Source organism: Cherax quadricarinatus, chromosome 67, assembly GCF_038502225.1.
Source record: "Cherax quadricarinatus isolate ZL_2023a chromosome 67, ASM3850222v1, whole genome shotgun sequence".
Taxonomy (NCBI): domain Eukaryota; kingdom Metazoa; phylum Arthropoda; class Malacostraca; order Decapoda; family Parastacidae; genus Cherax; species Cherax quadricarinatus.
The window spans coordinates 1712422-1732539 of record NC_091358.1 but is presented as its reverse complement, the minus strand read 5'-3'; the positions used below and the strand labels follow the sequence as shown (position 1 = coordinate 1732539).

Below are 20118 nucleotides of genomic sequence, written 5' to 3'. Positions count from 1 at the left end.
CTGGCCAGTTTCGTGAGGCTACATGTATTGAGATGTTCGTGAGGTATTGTATAATTCGTGAGGTATTTTGTATAATTCGTGAGGTATTTTGTATAATTCGTGAGGTATTTTGTATAATTCGTGAGGTATTTTGTATAATTCGTGAGGTATTTTGTATAATTCGTGAGGTATTTTGTATAATTCGTGAGGTATTTTGTATAATTCGTGAGTTTTTTTATTCGTGAGATTTTTTTTAATTCGTGAGGCATTTTGTATAATTAGTGAGATATTTTGTATAATTCGTAAGTATTTTTTGTCCGAGGTATTTTGTATAATTTCTTAGGCATTTTGTTTAATTTGAATAATATATTCTATAATTCGCCAATTATTTTACATAAGTCACAAGATAATTTGTATAATTTAAATAGTATGCTGCACAATTTGCAATATATTTTGTATAATTTATTATGTATGTTGTACAACACCTTGTGTGTGTGTGTGTGTGTGTGTGTGTGTGTGTGTGTGTGTGTGTGTGTGTGTGTGTGTAGTATAACGCAAGAGTAAACAGAATCAAACATACTGGCTATACCAGCACTGTTCAGTGACTCTTACTGGAGCGCCATTCAACACCACTAACTATAAAGTCTGACAACCCATTTAGCATGATCACAGCCATTCTGTAAAAGTTTATACGCTATATGAAAGAATTTATATACCCACTCTTCTTTATATATATATATATATATATATATATATATATATATATATATATATATATATATATATATATATATATATATATATATATATATATATATATAATACACATGTATATAATTTAATTATATTCTTGCAAGATAACCTTTTTTCCTGTATTTCTCCTCTATCCTATTTCTCTTCCACACTGTTCCACCACGTTCCTCCTCCTCCTCCTCTTCCCCTCGACAAACCTGAGGTGAGAGGGATGGAGGTGAGGGCACAGAGGGTGGGAATTCCCTTCCTCTCACTCCCTCCCTCCACCTCTCGAGTCCTGCCACCCCCCTCCTCCCCCGGCCTTGAGCGACCTTGAAGGGGGGAATGGGGGGAGGGGAGAGGGAAGATGTGTTGGCATTTGTAAAGGGTGGGGAGGGCACTGACTCAGGCAGGAGGGGAAGAGAGAGGAAGCAGGAAGAGGGGAGAGAGAAAGAGAGAGAGGGAGGAAGAAGAGGGAAAGAGCAGCTCCTTTCACCATGGAAACCACAAGGTCAAGAGCGTTGTCAATGTATGGTGTATTATAGTGAGAGTGTCTAAGGGTGTCAATGGCGTGAAAGGGGCGCCCCGGCTTCCCCCTACCACCATCACCTGTTGAATCAGGGGGAAGGGAAGAGCTTGACATTTAAATGTTAGCTCTATTGCCAAGAGTGAATAAGGGCCGTATTACCCCCTGGTCCTCCCTCATACTTCTTCCTCTAGGGTGTAAGAGGCTCGCTCTCTCTCTCCCCTTCCCCTTTCTCTCTGAGGGGAGGGAAGTAGGGGAACGCCTGCAGGCTCAACTCCCCTTTATCACACACCGCCATAAAGGCGGTTATTCTCTAATATCAGTAATGCAGGCACCACGTGTTATTGTTTGTAAACAAACCAGAATATACACATTGTTGTTGTTCTCATTTATGTCACTTTCTTGAACACGGTGCGCTTGATTTCCCACTTAAGGAGTCTTATAAATAGAAATAAGCTCCCAGAAAATCTGAACGAGTATTCTGATAAATTTCTAAATAATGTATACCCAGATTTACTTCTATTAAGTTTCTGTGTATCCATATACTCTGTGCACAAGCAAATCTAAATCTGATTCTATATCCAGTTCTGTGGACAGTAGTGCAATATGATTTAAATAAAGGCCTAGAAGCTAAGAGGGATCAGAAGTGCATTTGGGGACCATAAAAAAAAGAGACTTGTGGTCAGTTATCTTAGCTACTCAAGACCACGTGGTCTTATTTACAAACAGTGGCGTTGGAGGTGCCGCTGTGTGGAGAGGCATGAAAGGTTTTCCTTGTTCTAGAGGTCAGCCACGGCTCGACCCCTCGTTTGTCAAGCCAGCAGAGCCATGACCCACTTCTCAGCCCACGTGTTTCCCCTCAGGGTACGACCATTCACGTATTGAACCACACTTCTATAACTCACTATAACATGAACGTAGGTAAGCACACTTAGAGCAACTTGCGATATAAACGAACTGATGTAGCAGCCAGGTTTAGCTTTGGTTACAAGTAAGAGACATTAGACATATCACCCAGTACTTTCCTCGTCAATCCTACATAGGTTGCACACCCTGTTACAAGTACTTGGTGTGTCAGAAAGCTGGTCTTGTTTGGCGGAGGGATGCAACATGACCTGATGGTACTCGTCGGTGACATTGAAAAGAAGACAAGCTAAAATGCAAACTAAATGCAACGTATTTAAGTTAGTCCTAGTAGATTACTCCAGGAAGTTCATAGTGCTATCAACGTAGCTTATAGTCGTATGTTTGTGAAGCAGACAGTACTCCACCCTGTGTTGCACTTAAGGACATTTCCTTAATCCCTTTCCTAAAAATCTTGATAGAGAACAGTGTCTACTCTATTAAGATTATCACTAAACAACCATTTTGGATAGTTTATATTGGATGACAGTTCTGCTTATGATATCAAATGAAGATTGAAAGTTAAGGATCCCAGTGGAAATAAGTCACTTTATCTGACAATTTTGGGTTGTCCTAGGTAATTTACACTGACATTTGTATTTGTGTACCTCTACCTAAATAAATTTACTAAATGTGGGAAAACTAGTAGTAGTTGAAGAGTGTACAGTGAGAATTGCGATAATATAATTCTGAACATTCTTCCCGTTTAAAACCATGGAGATGAGAGTCGGTGTCTGATTCTGTAAGCATATAGTCTTATTAAGTATCATTCTTTCAAGTTATATAACAAATATTGGTCAAAATTTGACAAAATCTAGTCTTAAGGCTAATGTATTTGACATTCCAGTCTTTTGTTTGACAGGGAGTATATTCCAGTCGTATATTTGACTGTATTTATTCCAGTCTGATGATTGTCAGTGCCTGACCCATGGTCGGGCTCCGAGAGTAGTAAGACTCGAAACTCATCAAAGGTATATCGAAGGTTGATAGTGTTTATATTTTGGAGTATACCTGGAGGGTGTTCCGGTCCATGACCAGGCCTCGCGGTGGATCAGGGTCTTATTAGCCAGGCTGTTACTGCTGGCCCTTGTGTTTGTCTGTCCATTTCTTTTTATAAATCAGGGAACGGATGGGTTTTAACCCATGGCGAGGACTCACTCGCCATGAGTTCCATCCCCACGCACTCAATTGTTTCCAATCGTGTTATTACGATTTCTTAAGTCACTTCTGTTTATCTTTTGTTGACAATGTTTCTCTTTTATTGCAGACTCCTCGCGGCGAGAAGATGGAACGCCGTCAGTCAGGGATGGGCGCCATGATGCCCTTCTTCCCAGGGCCAGGGATGGGGGAACAGCCGGCCCTTCCACCTCCAGAGATCCCGCCCTTCCCCCACATGCGGGAGCGCTTCCCCAACGCTGTATGGGGCGGCGACGCGCCGCAAGGGCAGTGGCCGCCGCCCTTCCACCCTCCCGCCCTTGGCCACCCACCCATGGGCCACCCACCGCCCCCGCCGCCACCACACCAGTTCAATCAGTTCGAACCTCGGCAACCTATGTTTAACTTCCCCGGGGGGCCCAGTGGTGCGCCAGCGCCCCCGGTGCCAAGTGTCTCCCAGTACAACAATCAGTTCAACGGACAGTTTAACACGGGAGGTGACAATGGTAACGGCGGGTACGTTCCCCAGGGGCATTTCTCCCCGCAGACATCGCAAACCTCCGTCCCTGCCTTCAGCAACGGGCCCCCTAACGGCTTCCTCAACCAAAATCAGGGAAACGGAGTAGTGGGGGGTTCGTCTCCCCATCACCACCGATACCCAGGCTCTAATGACTTCCATCAACAACAGCAACAACAGCAGCAGCAGCAACAGCAGCAGCAACAACAGCAACAGCAGCAACAAGGTGGTATGTTCAAGTCTCCAATGCCCTCCCCAGCGGTGTCAGCCCCTGAAGCCTCGCCTGTCACGGGAGGCTTCACCATGACAACTTTACCATCTCCTCACGCCTCCGAACACCCAAACGAGAAGCCTGGGTACCCGCCTCCCCCCACGCAGAATTTACTCGGCTCTAGAGTGTCTGCGGGCGGGTACTCGGGTCAAGCCTTGGAGGGGGGTGCGGGAGTGCCCCAAGGCAGCCCGCACGGCTCCGTAAGCGTCCAGAGTCGACTCAAAAACATGATAATGTCTCGGCAAGGTGGGAGCTATCCTGGTGGTAGTGTGGACTCTCCGCCCCTAGGAGAGGTTCACTTTTCGGGCCACGTGGCCGCTGTCACTAGTGTGGCGAACGCGGAGCCCGGGCACATGCATGAGTCACTCAAAATGGCCCAGAATTTTTTAGCCTATAGGACTACAGAGTCTGGCCCGGGCTCTGTAGTCCACGCTAACAGTACTGATGTGAAGGGCGGCGCTGAGACCACGAAGGTCCGCGCCAACACCACCACCAGATGTTCGCCCCCGTTGCAGGGGGTATCCCCGCGAGCCACACTAATAGGAGCATCGCCGCGAGCCACACTAACAGGAGCATCGCCGCGAGCCACACTAACAGGAGCATCACCGCGAGCTACGCTAACTGGGGCATCGCCGCGAGCCACGCTTATCGCGACATCGCCGCGAGCTGCACTAACTGGGGCATCGCCGCGAGCCACGCTAACCGCGACATTGCCGCGAGTTATGCTTCCAGGAGCATCACCGCAAGCCACGCTCCCTGGGGCATCACCGCAAGCCACGCTCCCTGGGGCATCACCGCAAGCCACGCTCCCTGGGGCATCACCGCAAGCCACGCTCCCTGGGGCATCACCGCAGGCCACGCTCCCTGGGGCATCACCGCAAGCCACGCTCCCTGGGGCATCACCGCAAGCCACGCTCCCTGGGGCATCACCGCAAGCCACGCTCCCTGGGGCATCACCGCAAGCCACGCTCCCTGGGGCATCACCGCAAGCACCGCTACCATCGTCATCGGCGCAGGGAACATTCGCCAACACGCAGCCACAAGCACCAGAAACTTCGAGCGAGACTATTAAGATTAAAGAAGAAAAAGAAGAAATCCAAACGAAAAGTGAGCTTGAATTTAATAAAGATGTGGAAATAAAACAGGAACAGGGAGACCCATCAATTAGCATGGCGCCTAAACCGCCAGACCGACCAGACCTAAACTCACCAGCAGATCAACTGGATGTCAAACCATCATTTGAGCAGTTGGACCAAAAGCCGCCACTGGACCAGCTGGACCAAAAGCCATCATTGGCCCAGCTGGACCAAAAGCAGCAAGCGGAACAGCTGGATCGAAAATCGGTGAGAGAGGATCTGGTCTCACAGCCAGCAAGAGAACATAACACCAAGTCAACAGTGGAACACCTGGAGCACAAGCCAAGATTGACTGTTCGTCAGGATCCTGGCTGGAAACTCTCCGTGTATGACTTTCCTGACAGTCCGGATTCAGGTCATAACCGCCAGGATTTTCGGTTTGGCAGGGTCAGGGGGACAGGACCGTGCATGTCGCGGCCTGTGTGTGCTAATGTGGCTGGATTTTGCCAGCCACTTCGCCAGCCCACCCCCGTGGGCCCACGGCTGCCCCCACCTTCAACAACTGAGGGACAGACCCGGCCCCCGGGGGCCCCTGCCTCTGCCTACCAGCCTCAACAATCAGTTCCTGAATACACCTCCAACACGACCACTACCATCACCAATTCTAACACTACCTCTTCGCCAGTCGTAGTGACCACCTCTACCAGTCAAAGTACACCTCATCGGCATCAACTGGTTCAACAGCATGCAACCGCATGTCAAACCAGTGTTCAACAGTGTGTTGAACAAACTACTGTTCACCAGGCTGGAAGGCAACGCGGTAAACAGATTGTTACTACCAGTCAACCTGGTACTCGACAGGTCGATACTAGTACACAGATGAGGTACGACACACTACAGCAACACCACACTCAACACCAATTGCACCAGCATCATCAACAACATCTGCAACATAAACATGCAGAAAATATGCAGAAGCATCTACAAGAGCAACATCATCAGCATGTACACCAGCCACAGCGACCGCAACATCAGTCTATACACGAACAGCAACAACATCAACTAAAGCAACATCATCTGCAGCAGCAACATCATCTGCAGCAGCAACATCTACAACAGCAGCATCAACATCTACAACAACAGCAGCAGCATATGATGCAACACCAACAGCAGCAGCATATGATGCAACAGCAGCAGCATATGATGCAACAACAGCAGCAGCAGCATATGATGCAGCAGCAAGAACAGCAACAACACCAGGAACAGCAGCAGCAGCAAAGACAGCAGCTGCAGCAGCAGCGGCAACAGAAATTACAAGAGCAACAGGTGAAACAAGAACCGGTGACAGAAGTAGACGAGTCTCGAGGTTCTTCGTCCAGCCCAACATCAGAGCTGGCGGAAATGGAAGCTCGCAGAATGAGACTTCGTCAGAACGAGTTGGACATTCCTCGATGTTCCTGCGCCGTTCCTCCTGGTATGTACGTCCCTCTTCTCTCAATCTATAGCCATGGCATTTTACGTTCTGCTTGACTCCAAAAAAGCTGTGCTCGAAAATGATTGGCGGAGGAGCGCTCCACTGTTGATCTCTAAAATCCCATGGAAGATAATCTTGATTAGTAGTGATTGGCTGAGGAATGCTTAGCTGTTCTTTGTACAATCTCGCGAAATCTACAGTTAGCTTGGCTAAGTAGTGCTCGTGGGGCTTTGTAATGTAGAATAACATGAGCAAGCTTGCCTCAAACGTTATTAAATGCTCTGAAGTTATAAAGAAAAACACTATTCACTGAAAAACGAAAGATGTACAAGCGTCATTACATCACATGGCCTTTTCAAATGGAAAAGGCCATGCGAAGCTGCTCATTGATGCTTTCTCTTAGACTGTGTTGATAGTGTTTCTCTCCTCTCTTCATTTTGCTTATGGTGCCAATTTGCTATTTGTAACTGTTTCCTTATTTGCACAATACTGCATGCTTACTTATGTCGACGCCTTTCTCCAGCATGTGTCTGCCATGATGTTGTCGGCCTGCTGTCTTGCCTCTGTCTGCATGAAAGCGTTACTTATTTAAGTTAGATTTTAGATTTTTGCAGCCGAAGCACCTAGGTTATGGTGTACCCTATATCCATCTGTGGATGGTAGTGGCTACTTTGTTGCACCCTATGTCCATCCTGTGAAGGCCACTAGCTAGTTTGTGTACTCTATATCCATCCTGTGGGTGGTAGGAATTAGTTTATTGTACACCCCATATCTTGGGACGGCAACGCAGGAGCATATGGATATGCATAAGATTTAGGAACTAGAACAAATAATGATAGGTTTGTAAAATAAGGTTCTTTCGAGTGTTGCCAGCGAAAGGATGCGATAAAAACTTGTCATCTACTGAAGAAATTAAAACGAGCGTATACAAGTTGGCCGCCATATTTAACTGCCTAAATTAATGGCTAATTTAAAATCCTGAATTAATAACCATTTGACCTTAAAATTTCTGAATTAATAGCCAGCTGAGGTTTCAAAATCTTGAATTAATAGTCCATTGACCTTAAAAATCTTGAATTAACAACCAGTTGACCTCAGTGAAATGGACTAGAAGCTTCTGAGTAGAATATTAGTTGTATTACTGGAATAAACTACATCGGCTACAGTAATGTATTCACTCAAAAAGAACATAAGCGATATAGTGCTGATGTATTTTACATGAACAATTGTACGGTTTATTTCATGAAGATAAACTATATTGTATATTTCTTGGTCATACAGTATACTGTGATGTACATTACATGCTGGACAGAATACCAGGTGTACATTTCATATGTTGGACAGAACATCATACATTGTAAACACAGGACAGAATACTTCATACACTATAGAAAACTAGGATGTATAAATCATACAGTGGTCAGAATATATGTATACTTACACTGGCCAGAACACCTTGTGTATACAATTACTGGTCAGAATAGCAGATGTATACTTCACACAGTGGACGAAATATCATCATGCAATCATGTGTATGTATATACTTCATCCACACCTGAGAGAAGGGCAGCTTTACCCAACATACAACACAAACCATGTCTCATTGAACTTTTATGCTGAAAAAATGGCGGCGGGCCCCGGCTCAAATTTATTTGTATATTCGCGATTATTTTCCAAATTTTTTGGCTGTTCCTGTTTCATGGTTTATGGTATTGTTGTCACACAGCACTAAAAACCACTTTCATTTGTGTTTGAGGTTCAAAAAGTTTTATTTTAACCCTATACGTACTGTATGATATATGTGTGTATATATATATATATATATATATATATATATATATATATATATATATATATATATATATATATATATATATATATATATATATATATATATATATATATATATATATATATATATATATATAATGAGACTTTTGAATGTCCGCAGTCTCGGTACTCTCACCCTGGACTCAGGAGACAGTTCTAGCTTGCAAGAACCCTGAAACAATCGCTTAAGGTTTGTCTTAAAATACCTGTTGATTCTCAGAGGATAGTCGTAGTACTACTACTACTACTTAATGGTAAACGTTTAGTATCTAGAAGCTGCTTCCTGGCTTTGAGAGGTACTGGGAGTCTGGGGGAAAATCAAGGGACTTCTAATATCCCATAGATTTAGCTACCAGAGGAACTGATGTTCTCAGATGTTGAAGGCAGTGTTAGAATTAGACAAATACCAGAAAGAAGAGGTGGAGAATAGGAGTGCACTCATGCTCTCTATGAATGCCATCACGAGGCAGAAGGACCGTAGGTTCCCACTCCACAATGTTAAATGTAAGAAACATTACTTATAAATAACTTTTACCCCCACAAACAATTTGTGCTTTATTGGAGGATACTAAAATCAAATATTAGTTTTTTATAAACTACAAACTGACTATTACAGAGTTTGCTAGATAAGTGAAGGTATTCTTATATTGTGAAATTAATAGCTAATATTATTAAGGATGACCAGCAGCAGCAACAGCCTGGTTGACCAGGCAAGTACCAGACGAGCCTGGCCAATGGCCGGGCTCCGAGAGTACTCTCTCGAAACTCATCATAGGCATATCAAAGGTTATAAATCCTCACTTATCCATGTTAAAAGACGCCATTGTTGGATTGTAACGTCAGACGAGCCTGGCCCATGGCCGGGCTCAGAGAGTAGATAAACTCTCGAAACTCTTCAAAGGTATATCAAAGGTATATATTAGACTTGTTTCTATTTGTAACTGACCAGACTGAAAGCTGTTATTTTTGAGGGGTTACCCTAGGTAATTTACACTGTGTAAATTACCATGAATAAACTTACTTAAATAAGATTTACGAAGCAAATGTTGGCAGGTAAATATTGTGAATAACTGTAAGTAAGAGTAACAATCAAGAGAGTTATCATTGGCAGTGCAATAAAATAGTAATGACGAGAACAACAAAGCAACAGTGATAAAACATGGCACAGCAATAACAAAGTTAAAACTGTGTCCATAAAATGATGCCAATAACCAAAACAGTAAAGTCTGCTTGATTAAGGTATATATATATATATATATATATATATATATATATATATATATATATATATATATATATATATATATATATAAATAGTATGAGGAAGTTGGTATCCATTCCGTTAAGATATAATCCAAGTTTGTAAAGGAGATTTCGATTTTACCGCTGAAGTGGATAATTTGTTAATTTTGTAATCCACACAGTATTCAGTATCCACCAGAATGTAGTAAATCCATTATTTTTTCCCCCTGCTGAAGCGGGGGAAGTTTATGGTGCATTCGTATTCGCTGGATATACATCCATTGGATGGATATGCAGCGAATACGAATATAAGAATATTAACGAATATAAGATTACTAACGTGGTACGTTCTTACGAACAACAGGTTCACCACTACGCTTATGCATGCATGATTTTGCAAGGTGAGCCAAGAAGGAGGGAGGAACGTCGTGTGAGGCTGGCGTACGTAAGGGCAGCTGTGTTGGGCCATTACAACTTTAACTCTTATTGATTGTCTCTCCTCTCACTCTGCCACGTGGACCAGCTGGGGAAGTACTGACAAGAGTAGGAGGAGGGGATGAGGCACGCCTGAGGGTAGCAGGTTGGAAGAATGGGGGTAGTGGGAGGGGATGAGGCACGCCTGAGGGTAGCAGGTTGGAAGAATGGGGGTAGTGGGAGGGGATGAGGCACGCCTGAGGGTAGCAGGTTGGAAGAATGGGGGTAGTGGGAGGGGATGAGGCACGCCTGAGGGTAGCAGGTTGGAAGAATGGGGGTAGTGGGAGGGGATGAGGCACGCTTGAGGGTAGCAGGTTGGAAGAATGGGGGTAGTGGGATGGGATGAGGCACGCCTGAGGGTAGCAGGTTGGAAGAATGGGGGTAGTGGGAAAGGGAAGAGAGGGAGTAGTAGGGATCGCTTAGCAAGAGTAATAGGGGTAATATGAAAGAAGAAATGGGGGTAGTAAGTAGTAGTAGTAATCGAAGGAGATCAGAAACGTGAATAAGGAAGTGAAGAGGTCGTAGCAGGAACACGAGTGGAGAGACAGAGAGGGGGAGAGAGAGAATGAATGAATGAAGATAAAAGTGAAGTACAGAAACCCACCTGTCATAAATATATCATATATTACATGTACTGTACTCTCGTCTCCATCACCAGTACTAATAATGTCTAACAAAAAATAATAATGTAAGCAACTTTTTTATACAAAAATAAAAGCAAATACCAGGTCCTTGGTCGAAACAATAATGGGGATGAGAACACGACCGTGAAGTAAGAATATGACTTTCCCGTTAGGATAACATATTTAATGTGTGATCAACACAACCTGGCAGTACAACGCATAATTCACGCAAACGGAACCTAGTATTCCATTCCCGTCCAGTTTGTGTGTGTACTCACTTAGTTGTGGTTGCAGGGGTTGAGTCATAGCTCCTGTCCCTGCCGCTTCACTGGCCGCTTCTGGGTCAATCTCCCTGCAGTGTGTGTGTGTTTTTTACTTCCAGGATATGTTATAAATTGTAGGTTCTCCTGACCCTCCCTTCATATAAGTGTGCAGACGTGTACAGTAATAACGTCTGCTCATTACTCACTGTGGATCGTTGTTATCGAGAGCTGTATTGATCTGTGCACCAGATGCTCTCATAGGGGAGTGCAATCTCTGTCTCCTGAAACTTAATTCTTTTAACTAGTTGAGCGAAGTTACATAGTTAAGTGCTTAGCGGACGGAGGATCGAGCCTTCACTACTCGCGATGACACATGGGTTTATCACTTCAGATAGTGTTATAAGGTGTCTAGTGGCTCAGGACTAGTAGTGCGGTGGGCTGTGGTGATGGAGCTTGTACTGAAGCGGTCCACCAATATATGGAGTGGTACAGGGGTATATGGAGTAGTACAGGAATGTGTGAAATAGAATGGAGTTATCAGTACCAGACTAAAGTTAGCGTTAGGTTTATAACTTTCCGACTGGATTTCACTCGAACACGAAAAGTATACGTTTATTCCTAAAACAGGGATTAAATTCATTCTCCCTCTCTCTGTCTCATATATATATATATATATATATATATATATATATATATATATATATATATATATATATATATATATATATATATATATATATATATATATATTTACAAGTATATTTAAGATATGTAGAAGGATGCTAGTGAAACATGATGTTACAGTGACTGGTCTGGCAGGGAGTGTGTGTTCTTGGGTGAGTGAGACAGAATATAGCAAGCTTATGTGCACCCACACCCTCAACTACCCATCATATAACACTCCCCAAACCACCCCACGATCGATATTTTCACAGCACTACGACTCTTGATCCGCATCCTTCGTCCTAGACCATTGGCTTTAACTTCGTCTTGATTACATTGTCACGATTCAACGGTGGGATGTGTCATTCATAATCGCTAAGAAAATAACAGTGTGCATGTATCGCATAGGAAGGATATGTGTGTGAAACATAAAATTAGTTTTGAATTATGTAGCGGAAGTCTAGATACGGTGAATGGTTCGGGACGAAGGCGCGTGCTGGGAGGCACGTGTTAGGCTGCCTGGGCTGCCATGGTGTATTGGCCGGGTATCGATCGTTAGGTCTCCCTCCGGCCTGACACACGTGTAGGCTTTACCCACCAGGGTATGTGTTCCGAATGGAACTTCAGTAGTTGGTCGATTTATTAAGGTTAAAAGTATCGACAACACAGTAGATATTAAGACTATCTAACCCCTAACCGAGGGATTGAAATACATTTCCACTGGTGTGAGGTACACACCACTAGATGTATAAACCCAGTGTTTACTGGTTCTAGGCTCTTGCTCAGTTACTAAATCAGGTTCTTTATATTTCCACCATATAAAGACACTTTCATTGGAAAGATTGTCACCGTATTCAACGCTGGAAAGAAATGTTGTGCCTATAACTGAAATTTTAGGGCACTAGCTACGTATCAGTGACTAGGCAGCAAAATTTTGCTATTCCATATAGACAAACGTTTATGGACCGTAGTTTTACAGTATTATTAAATCACTTTTACATTTTCTGTTAGAAACATTGTTCAGTGATGACGGCTGCGTTGAAATCGGGAGATAAAAGATGGAGAGCTTATTGCCTACCAGGACTACTAGGAACGCCTTCGAGTACTTGCAATATACTGTTAGGGGTGAAGGAGAGTTACACGATAACATGTTCATGGAAGATGTCTGAGGACCTAACCCCAAATCTACACACTACCATAGCAATGTACTAAAGTGAGAAATATGGTGGGAAGTGTAAATTATACCCAGTGAAGAAGACCTGAAATTATACACTTATTAATGTTAGTTGTACCTAGGAGATAGATGAGACTGAGCAATGGGGCATTGCACTGTACCTCCTCCGATGCCCACCTACTCACACACTCGGTTGGACCTATAAATAATTATTGAATATTCAATTTAAGCCAGTAACGTTGGTAATTTTTCGTTGTGGTCTGTATTAATATTAATGACTTGATCTCCACAAATGGTTAACTGGAACACTACCGTTATTATAGACTATTGTATATAGACTGGGTAAGATTTTTCATCGGTTTAATATTAACACCATATTATAAATACTAAATGTCAGACATTAACTTACCACAATTATTGTTAAAAATCACATGCTTCATTAACAGCTAGATACATGCATTGTCCAAGGCAAATCTACCATACATTAAGGAAGCATACTTGACATGGTGGGCTGCACACATGATTCGGCGTCTCCTCCTCTTCCACAATCCCAGCTGTTTCAGAGGAAATTTGACCATTTACATTAACCCAGGAAGTTTAAGAATTTCTTGGTCATCTAATTCAACCGTTACACCTATTTTCGGCGCCGAGGACACAGAATTTTAATACTATTATGTACATCCAATGTTACTCCGCCATTTCTCTTGCGTCTCTAGGCAGTTCCGTGCTGTGCGGGTTCCCTTCCCTTCACTCGAAATTTCTCGAAAGTCAAACCCACACCACATTTTAACAAACACTTGTTATATTATTTAATTTTATACACTCTAAATTCTGGAATATTATACAAAATTTCCACAGCGATGTTTTTGTGAGCTAGCTGGCCGCCAGCAGCAACAGCTAGTCAAAAAAAAAAAAAAAAAAAAAATCTGGCCTCAGGTCCGGACTGCGAGGGTAGAAAAACTCTCGAAACAAGTCACAGGTATATCAAACACTGTCCCATTTAAGGCATATGGCTAGGTTTGCTGAACAAGATGGTAATATCAAACCAAGCTTCCAAAATATCATTAACCCAAGAAAGATAAATTCACGCTTTGTCAATTTATTTCTGCTTGAAATTTTATGCATTTTATTTTTTTTTTGACGGGGTGCTACAAAAGATTTACCATTTTAGTTCTGTATCTGTTTATAAATAGTTCAGTGTTCTTGTTTTCTTTGCATTTATCATATTACGCTAAAGTATAATACTTTACTATTTACTTCGAGCCTATTTCTCTCCAATATATGTTCTGTATAACCGGGAGCTTTATATTAATGATGTCAAATGTCATCCCATTTTGTTAAAGCAACCCATCTTGTAAAAATAGTATTTCACTACTAATACTACTACATGTGTGCTTGCGTGTGTTTAAACACTTTTCTTTAGTTAACTCTAGTGTCCATCTTCTATGTGACTCCTCATTCATAAAGCACGTGTTGAAAAAATCTCCCCCGGGGGGTCTCGTGTGTTATACACTGCCACACACTACAGTGAGCGTCCAGCAGATATGCTTGGGATATCACGGACTGTTTCTCTGCCATATTGAACGTACACGTATCTCGTATATATGCGGGGTTTCTCTCGTCTTTCCAAGCAAATATCCTCGATTTGCTTGCGACAGATACAACAGGTTGTAGCTATGAATTCAGACGTACTCCTGTTAACCTTTCTGGGATCAATTTCTGAGGCGATAGGATGTATATGGGGTGCACAGTAAGCTAACCACCACTATCAGTATTATGGATATGGGGTGCAGAAGAAACTAGCCACTGCAGCCAATTGGATGGTTAGGAGAAGTACAGTTAACTAGCCATTACAATCAATTGGACACTGGGAGCACAGTAAACTAGCCACTACCGTCCATAGGATGGATATGGAGTGAACAGTAAACTGCTTCGGCGGCAAAATCTATAATCTAAATCTTGCTAAGCCTCTATGACGGTTATTGTTTCTGCAGTTGTCTGGTAATGAGCAAGATAAGTCAAGAACATAAAACTGAACACTGCGATAGGCTTATTGGTCTATGCTAGACAGGTCCAACTCACACCCATCCACTCGTGTACCCATCCAAAATACCTATCTCCGAGGGAGGTCCCCTCAAGGAAGGTTCCTTGATGTTGGTGAGGGGCTCTTGATTTAGGGAATTGGATCTGTGCTCCAGTTCCCCGAATTAAGCCTGAATGCCTTCCACATCCCCCCCCCCCCCAGGCGCTGTATAATCCTCCGGGTTTAGCGCTTCCCCCTTGATTATAATAATAATCCGAGGGAGGTACTTTGAAGTAGGTGAAGGACTTTTCATTCAAAAATTTGTAGCTTCCTTTCCTCGGATCAAATCTGATGACCTCCCAAACCCCCAGGTCATATATATACGACCATGGGTTTAGGCTTTCCCTGGAATTTAATTATAATAATAGCCTGACCTATGGCCATGCTCAAGTAGAAAAACTCCCGGAACTCACCAAAGATAGGTATAACAATAATAATAATTAATAATAATAATAATATACTATAAAAGTACTTAGCGAAATCAGCATATTGTTTTCATATTGGATGTCAGGAGACAATCTTTTACAGTAGATAATGGAGCGGAAGCTTCGTAATTTACACAGGAAATGTTGCCTTTTATGTAATTTTTATATTTTTTTTTTTCACTTATGTTAACTAACATGGTTAAGCCAGAAGAACTTGTGCATAAAGAAAGATCAGTTAAGAGTACCTCGACCAGGTTTCAACGGTTTATTAACAAGGTAATGTGAGCAGAGAGGAGGAAAGTTAGGCAGGCAACTGTTTGGTCATTGTTTTATCCCTGTCGTCACGCACCCCGGCTCACTGCTACCACCATCACCCAGGCTCACTGCTACCACCATCACCCAGGCTCACTGCTACCACCATCACTCAGGCTCACTGCTACCACCATCACCCAGGCTCACTGCTACCACCATCACCCAGGCTCACTGCTACCACCATCACTCAGGCTCACTGCTACCACCATCACCCAGGCTCACTGCTACCACCATCACCCAGGCTCACTGCTACCACCATCACCCAGGCTCACTGCTACCACCATCACCCAGGCTCACTGCTACCACCATCACCCAGGCTCACTGCTACCACCATCACCCAGGCTCACTGCTACCACCATCACCCAGGCTCACTGCTACCACCATCACCCAGGCTCACTGCTACCACCATCACCCAGGCTCACTGCTACCACCATCACCCAGGCTCACTGCTACCACCATCACCCAGGCTCACTGCTACCACCATCACCCAGGCTCACTGCTACCACCATCACCCAGGCTCACTGCTACCACCATCACCCAGGCTCACTGCTACCGCCATCACCCCCAGGCTCACTGCTATCACCATCACCCAGGCTCACTGCTACCACCATCACCCAGGCTCACTGCTACCACCATCACCCAGGCTCACTGCTACCACCATCACCCAGGCTCACTGCTACCACCATCACCCAGGCTCACTGCTACCACCATCACCCAGGCTCACTGCTACCACCATCACCCAGGCTCACTGCTACCACCATCACCCAGTCTCACTGCTACCACCATCACCCAGGCTCACTGCTACCACCATCACCCAGGCTCACTGCTACCATCACCCAGTCTCACTGCTACCACCATCACCCAGGCTCACTGCTACCACCGTCACCCAGGCTCACTGCTACCACCATCACCTTCTACCACCATCACCCAGGCTCACTGCTACCACCATCACCTACCACCATCACCCAGGCTCACTGCTACCACCACCCAGGCTCACTGCTACCACCATCACCTTCTACCACCATCACCCAGGCTCACTGCTACCACCATCACCCAGGCTCACTGCTACCACCATCACCCAGGCTCACTGCTACCACCATCACCCAGGCTCACTGCTACCACCATCACCCAGGCTCACTGCTACCACCATCACCCAGGCTCACTGCTACCACCATCACCCAGGCTCACTGCTACCATCACCCAGGCTCGCTGCTACCACCATCACCTGCTACCACCATCACCCAGGCTCACTGCTACCACCATCACCCAGGCTCACTGCTACCACCATCACCTAGGCTCACTGCTACCACCATCATCCAGGCTCACTGCTACCACCATCATCCAGGCTCACTGCTACCACCATCACCTAGGCTCACTGCTACCACCATCACCCAGGCTCACTGCTGCCACCATCACCCAGGCTCACTGCTGCCACCATCACCCAGGCTCTCTGCTATCACCATCACCTGCTACCACCATCACCTGCTACCACCATCACCACCACTACCATTGTGTGTGGGGGTGGGGATTCGCATACAACTACGACCTTAAAACAAACTTGACCCAGACCAGTGCCTCTACAGCCTTACAACCACTAAGTGTCTCCCCACATCTCAGTATAACAATGTCCTGTACAAGTAAATACACGTCTTAATCTTGTCTCCTTTCCTTTTAGCTAACGAGGACATTTTGTGATGTATTTTTTCCGCCAAAGCGGCTAGTTTACTGTGTATGAAATATCCATCTTGTGGACGGTAGCGCAAGAGTATATAGGTACACCGAAGGCCTAGGAAATAGGCCCAGTGTTAACAGCACATGTTGTAAATTTTGTATTCACTACTAAGTTACGAAGAAATATTGGAAACTCGTTAACAGATAGGAGAGAAAAAGGGACATAGTAACCACATATAAATAAGCATATTACTCTCCCACAGTACCCAGTCATACGTGTAATAAAGTACAATATTAAATATTACCTAACAAGAGTACCATAAATAAAACTAAAGCCATATTAAACATGGTATTGGCAAGCACAGTGGCAGGAGTGAGAACCAGTCTGGATACACAGCAGCAACATCCTCACAACCTTCCTTCATTCTGGACTCTTGCCAGATCTTCTAATACGTCTTTTTACCACTAAACGTTACACTCATATTTTACTCGGCTCAGTGTTTTACACACACACACACACACACACACACACACACACACACACACACACACACACACACACACACACACACACACACACACACACACACAAATTTCCAGACAAAACATTATACACGGTCAACTCTTTTATAAAGTTTCTCCATATAGTGCGATGTTGCCAAAAAAATAACTATTAAAAAATGTGCATTTAAGATAGAATATCGCGTGACAAGGCCTTCATAGCACGTACTATTTAATTTTGGATGAAATTTTTCAATCGCATTTACCAAATAAAAATCACACTCTATAGAGGAGGTTTATAAGAGTTTAATGTATTTTTTTACCCATCAAAGGCTATCAAACGTTAAATTTCGACACTTCTGTCATTAGCTGATTTTTTCCTGGCAACCTGTTGTGTGTGTGTATGTGTGTATGTATGTGTATATATATATATATATATATATATATATATATATATATATATATATATATATATATATATATATATATATATATATATATATATTATATATAATGACCTAAGTCTCAATACTGACTTTTTTTTTAGTAAAATTTTCTCGTGTTTTCATTTATCTTTCCACTTATATATTAAGTGATCGGAGAATAGTCATAATATCGCGTTGATAATGGTCCAGGAAGGGTCGAAACATCGTCCACAGCTTCTGTAACTTCTTAGCTGTCTTTATATTAGCTGTGATGGTGATAGTGGACATGAAGTTTGGCACAGTCGACAGTTTAACTTGCAACACTTGCTGTACTGCAATTATCCTACCCGACTGACATTGGGACCACTGTCAATCAATATGATAATTCTGTTGATGTTAAATGTCCAAATTAGAGGATTCTATGCGTGCTGAAACGAAGCTAATAAACATGTGACTATGTGCCATAAATCTGGAATCGGGGTAGCCGATTTGGTGCTATGATCGGTCGGTTACAGCACCATTAATCCTATATGATGAATGCATCCCCAAACTACTAAAAAAAAGCGAAACAAAATGGAAACAAAATCGTGTCATGAGAAAATAGCGTGGAACTCGTTGCCTGGAAATCAATATTGGACGGACAGTTGCGAGGGTTAGGGGTAGTAGGATGTTAAGCAGTTCCAGTCACTACGGTCGAAAATCTGGTCAAACAATGCGGTTAATTATCTCCACACGACTATGATGTTCGGCATTATCTCTCGCTAGCGTTACTTAGCCTCATTGGCAACCGGTACATCAACGAGGCTCCAGGATACCCAACCTAACTAACCATTCTGTTTCCTGTTTTAAAAATAACGAGAGTAATGTTAAAGTGTAATTGTGTATTTCACATTACAGGCAAAGTCGTAATAAATGTCTGTCACCGTATGGAAGGGGGGACTTGAATCGTGGTCCATGTATGTAGCTAGCTCAATGCTGTACCACTAAGCCACGGAGCTTACAATAGGATGATTTTACAAAGAACACTTCTATGACGTGTTTGTAAATGTGGCACTAACTGTAGTCCGAAGTCTTATAACCAGAAGTTTTCATTGAAAATCTGTTTCCATACCACTTAGTCACGTGGTTCATTTTTATATTTTAACTGGCTGTCTCCTTTATGGTAGGGTGACTCGGTAAGAAGACAGTTTCATCATCATTCATTTAATTACTGTCTTCCCAGAAGTGTACTGACATTAGAGCTCAAATGACCTGAACTGCAACATCCCAACCCTCCTTCCGAGTGCAGGCACTCTACTTTCCATCTTTAGTACTCGAGTATGGCTAACAAGTGTCCTTTGAATCCCTTCGTAAATGTTACCTTGCACACATTCCAGCAGCACATTAAATCATTATTAAGAACTGTCTCCACTCATTTCTAACTTGCTCACCCAAGCCTGTTTGATGTCCAGGTCTCTAGCACTCAAAACCTCCCTTACCCCCCCCTCCCTCCAACCCTTCCTGAGTCAACCCCTCCTTTCTAGATTTATATGCCCTGGTTATCCCATTTTGACTCATCGTCTCGAAATGTCCAAACCATTTCAATAACCCCTCATCTGTCCTTCGAATAATACTTTTGGTAACTCTACACCTTATAATCTCCAAAGCCTGAAGTCTCTGCATGTATATTCACACTACACATTGCCCTCCACACACCTCCACTGCATGTAACCTCCTCGCTGCAACATTTAAAACCCATGCTTCACACCCATAAAGCAGAGTTGGTACCGTGAATAGTTTTTTTTCTCCACAGATGCCTC

General features: G+C 43.5%; 1 protein-coding gene across 3 annotated transcripts in view; it reads left to right on the top strand.

The window, feature by feature from the left end:
* Tet (Ten-Eleven Translocation (TET) family protein) overlaps positions 1-20118 on the top strand; it is a 292059-nt gene that overhangs the window by 241697 nt on the left and 30244 nt on the right. For all 3 annotated transcript variants that reach the window (XM_053792372.2, XM_053792371.2, XM_053792373.2), the window contains one exon: positions 3408-6633. In XM_053792372.2, coding sequence (XP_053648347.2) covers positions 3408-6633 — 3226 coding nt within the window. The remainder of the gene's footprint in view (positions 1-3407; positions 6634-20118) is intronic.